This window comes from Vicia villosa, unplaced genomic scaffold (assembly GCF_029867415.1).
Source record: "Vicia villosa cultivar HV-30 ecotype Madison, WI unplaced genomic scaffold, Vvil1.0 ctg.000822F_1_1, whole genome shotgun sequence".
Taxonomy (NCBI): domain Eukaryota; kingdom Viridiplantae; phylum Streptophyta; class Magnoliopsida; order Fabales; family Fabaceae; genus Vicia; species Vicia villosa.
Genome location: NW_026705361.1, coordinates 525,925 through 530,564, shown reverse-complemented (window position 1 = coordinate 530,564; position 4,640 = coordinate 525,925). Strand labels below are relative to the sequence as shown.

At 34.5% G+C, this 4,640-nt stretch overlaps 1 protein-coding gene across 1 annotated transcript; it reads left to right on the top strand.

Annotated features, from left to right (window-relative positions):
• Positions 1-2,677: 2,677 nt before the first annotated feature.
• Positions 2,678-3,460, top strand: LOC131631413 (uncharacterized). Its single transcript, XM_058902207.1, has 2 exons — positions 2,678-3,098; positions 3,237-3,460. Exons 1-2 carry the CDS (start codon positions 2,678-2,680, stop codon positions 3,458-3,460), a joined length of 645 nt encoding a protein of 214 aa, XP_058758190.1.
• Positions 3,461-4,640: the final 1,180 nt, after the last annotated feature.

Here is a 4,640-nt window from a genome sequence, read left to right as displayed (position 1 = left end):
GTTCTGTAATATGGTGGGAGAACTGACTTTTTTTAATGTTACGGATAGCAAGAGTCGCCACCGACTTTTATTTTATCCAATTGGAAAGGCAAAAATAACAGGAAAGACCTTTGAAAGAGATTGAGTTCGGGGGGTAGGTTATACAAAGGGAAGGTATAAGCACCCTTTTATCCATGGTTATCCATGGGCTCTTAATTGCTTAGTTCACTTGTTTGTTTGATTTTTTTGAAATGCTTGAAGTGTAGTGTGTGACTTGGAAAAAAGGTTTTAATAAGGACTTTAGCTTGTAAATAAGCGTAGCCTTTTTGAAAAGATTCTTTGAAAAGAAGTGGGAAAATATTTTGAAATTTGAATAATGAGTAAGCAATTTAAAGCACCTACCCTAAGTTGATCTTTCTTGTTCTTTAAGACTTTCATTTGAAAGGTCTATCCATACCATAAGAAGGGTAGGTAGTCCTTTCATTGGATGTTCGGGTCATCGAGGGTCTTCGTTCGCCTTAAGGCTATCCATACCATAGAAGGGTAGGAAGTCTTTAGAGAAGGATATAATAGTCATTTAGGCAACATGTAAGGACACCTTAGCATTCGAAGGGACTATCATCATTTATCGAGGCAACATCGAGGGACGAGATCATTTTATCGTAGGCAACATCGAAGGGACTATGATGATTTAGAATCGAAGGCAGCATTTGCTAAGGTATCCCTACGCTCGAAGGGACTTGACTATTATAATTGAAAGACAGCATAAGAGGGATTACCTTAAAGGTGTGTGAGTGCAACAATCATGTGATTCAGTTCGAATATTTTATCTTGTATATAAGGTGAGCTATGTTCAATTTTTATCTTGCCACTCCCTATTTACTAACCACGCAGTTAATATCATACAGAAATTTAAAGTGCGGAAATTAAATCCTACGCTATTACAAGGCTTCGGGGAGGAGGATTACAATACCAAAACGGGGGATGTGCGGAAAAATAAATCCTAAAACTATTACAAACTAGGAGCAGTTAAATAAATTATAAAAAATTATGCGAGAAAGTAAATAGCGGACGAATTGAGAAATCGGGAAAATATTTGAAGAAGAGGAGGAAAAAGATTTGATGTTTAAAAAAATATTTTAAATTAATGTTAATTGAATCCTAAATTAAATTATAAATATCCTAAATCTAATCAATTATTGAAGAAATTATCTAATTATTAAATCTTATCTAATTGAATTTTAAATTGAAATTTAGTCTTAATTAAAAAAATCTAATCTAATCCTAATTATAGTCAATTAAAATAAATGTTAAGACAATTAAATCAAATTAACTATTGAAATTAAATATTTTTGTGATTTTATGATTTTATGGAAATTAAATGAATTAAACAACCTAATTACTAAAATTAAATTAATTAAACAAAAAGGTGAAAGAAAAAATCATTAATAGTCTAAACCCTAATCCTAGTCCTAATTAGTTATGGGTTGATTATGTGATTAAATAAAGAAAATTGTAGAGAAAGAAGAAAGAAGGAAAAATTGACAAAAAGAAAGGGTAAACCTGGGGGTCGAACCCGAGTTGGGAAGGTGATTGGCGCTTGTATGCCACCAGCTGTGCCAGCGTGCTTTTGGTGTTAGTGGATGGATCGCCGACGGTTAAGGCGTGAAGGAGTATTGCGGATCCGGTTGATTCGGTGGTTCTGACTGAGTTCCACTTCTCTTTTGTTTTCCTCTTCTACGTCTTTGGTAGATTATTTTCCATGTGATTTCATCTACTTCCCCATATGTATCCTCTCTTCTCCATTCACACAAATAAAATCAAATCAAAAGAAAAACAACACTTTCAAAACAATAATCATGGCCATCAATTGAACCAATAAAAAGCTAGCAAAAAAATAAAAAAAAATAAGATAAACAACACCACCTGAGGGCTTCGATGGCGGTTTGTGGAGGAAAGATGCGCTTTGAACCACTCGGTTCTACGGTGAGAGGAAGATATAAGTTCTTGAGTTTCATTTTGAAAGTGTTCTTGATGTTCTTCAACAAGCTATGAAGTTGTTATGATATTCATGAGAGAAAGTGAAGTTTGATCTTAGAAAGAAGGAGAAGAAAATATTTTTTGTGTTTGTGAGAAGAGAGAGAGAGTGGGAATAAGGGTTAGAACTGTTGTGTGATAGATGTGTGAAAAGAGTGACTATTTATACACAAAAATAGGTTAAGTAAAAAAGGAAAATTAAAATCGATGAATCAAATCAAGGCCAAAAAATTAATCTGTTTTAATTCTAGCAAGAAATTAAATCAAAATAATTTAATGAGATTGACTTGCTCCCTAAGATATGAAAAGGGCTATTAATAGAACAAATAAGACAAAAAAACTTCCTTTTTTGGATTTTTTTGAATATTTTATGATTTTTGGTGATTTTTTGACTAAAAAATGCATAAAAGTGAAAATTGACTATTTTAAAAAATACCTATTTAATAAGTGCGAAAATTAAATTAAAATAATAAAAAAAATTCAATTTTTATGATTTTTGAATAATGGAAATAAAGTTAGAATTAAAGTTAGAAAACAAATAAAAAGGGAGAAATGCTAGAAGTGAGATTCGAGCCCGGGACCTCTCGCTCATGTACCTTTTAACTTCAAATTCTTACCAATTGTGATACGTCACTTATTCGAAATAAAATGACATTTACAAATGTATGAGGGCAAATATTGGGGTATGACAGTATCCCAGAAGGATTTTATTACCTATGCTGAATGTTTGTGGCAGTGTTATGTTGCTGAGAATAGTTTGAAGAGGGTTCGTGATGAAAGAGAGCAAAACATGTCAAGATACAAGGAGAAAGGGAAATCGGGTCAATACCTGAAACCCAAAATTTCCCCATCCAAGAGGAAGCTACCCTATGGTTATCAGTTAACCCAACCTTCTCGGTGTGGCAAGTGTAGGGGAAGACATTATATGAATTGCAAGACACTTTCGATGAGGTGTGACAAGTGTAATGAACCCGCTCACATGATAAGGGATTTCCCGGTTCGAAATTCTCCTGAGAAGACTAAGGGTCGGGTTCACACCTTGGATGCTCACAAAACCAAGGGGAATACCAACCTCGTTGCTTGTACGTGTTATGTTAATAACCAACCTTTGTTTGTGTTAGTTGACTGTGGAGCAACGCATTCCTTTATTTCTAACCAGTGTGTACGATGACTTGGGCTTAAAACTATCTTCCTCCCTAATCTCATGACTATTTCCTCAGCTAATGTTGATACCGTAGAAGCTCAAAAAGTCTGCAGAGACTGTTCTGTTTCCTTTAACAACCCAAATTTCTTGATTGATCTCATCTGCCTACCACTTAAGAAGATCGATGTAATATTGGGAATGGATTGGTTATATGCTAATTCAAAATACATCGGGTGTAAGGAAAAGGTTATCTTCATTCCTGCGGAGGAAACTACCCCAAATGACGCAGATGGTTATTAGGTTTTTAGTAGTGTTTGGGCTTTTAGGGTTATTATCCATTAAGAGTATCATGTAATGTAGTCTCATAGAGACATTTGAAATTAATGAAAAGAAATGAAGTTTAATTTTCTTAGTTAGCTTTTACTGCTCTTTTATTTTATAGCTTTTGTTTAGTTTGTTAGGGTTCTTTATTAGCTTCCTAACATTGGTGCTTTCATTTTCGTTCCTACTTCCGCTTAAATTCATGACAATATTATTGTTTGATGGGGAATAAGATGCCTATTGGTGGATTCTTTGTATTGAGACAATTTTCAAGGAGTATGAAACACCTGAGTCATTGAAGGTTTTGAAAGCTATCGGAGCATTGAGAGTTTCCGCTTTCAAATGATGGATATGATGGTCTCGTGTTCATTGCAGATATAGTTGGGATACATTTACAACAACACTATTATGGCTTTTCAAGCCGGAGTGGAGACCCATTTCACCGCTGGATGATGAAGAAAAGGAACCACCATATGAACAACAGAGTGCTTTTATTCAACCAATGATTCTGTCAAGGAGAATGAGGAAGAGGAAATGAATGAAAATTCGTCATGCTTGACAGAGCAAAGTGGAAACTTCGTCATCCATTGAGAATGAGGAAGAGGAAATGAATGAAAATTCGTCATCCATTGACGAAACTTATTTTCATCAAGATTTTGTTATTAAACCTCTGATAGTTAGTGCAAGGCTTCAGAATTCTTTACCATATTCAGAATATCCAGCGTCACTTAAGGTGATAATTTTGAAGAAGTTTTTGGTGTCAGATTTACCACCAAATATGTTACTAGAACCACCAGATCCACAACCAAAACCACCCGAATTGTTGCCGACATCACTTCTAGTGTCGTCTTCTCTGATATTAATACCAGAAATACTGAAACAACAATATGTGCGGTTCACAAACCCATTTTTGCAACCACCAAAAAAGCAACCGAATTTGCAATGGTCACCAGAAAAACTACCATGTTCGCAACGACCACCAGCCGAACCACCACCATTTTCGGATTACTTTTATGATTTTAATATTTTATTTTGTTTTATTGAAAAAAAACAAGAAACTGATAAGATTTTGGGAGAGAAAAAGAGAAAGGAAGAAGAAAACAGAAAAGATAAGAAAGAAAGGGGAAAAGAGAGAGAAGAAAAAAATGCTCCCCACTCT

Bases quoted from the DNA above. Each gene is read 5' to 3' on its own strand.
- LOC131631413 (XM_058902207.1), top strand. From the start codon at position 2,678: ATGTATGAGGGCAAATATTGGGGTATGACAGTATCCCAGAAGGATTTT. The intron at 3,099-3,236 runs GTACGTGTTATG...CTATTTCCTCAG, and splicing joins GAATACCAACCTCGTTGCTT to CTAATGTTGATACCGTAGAA.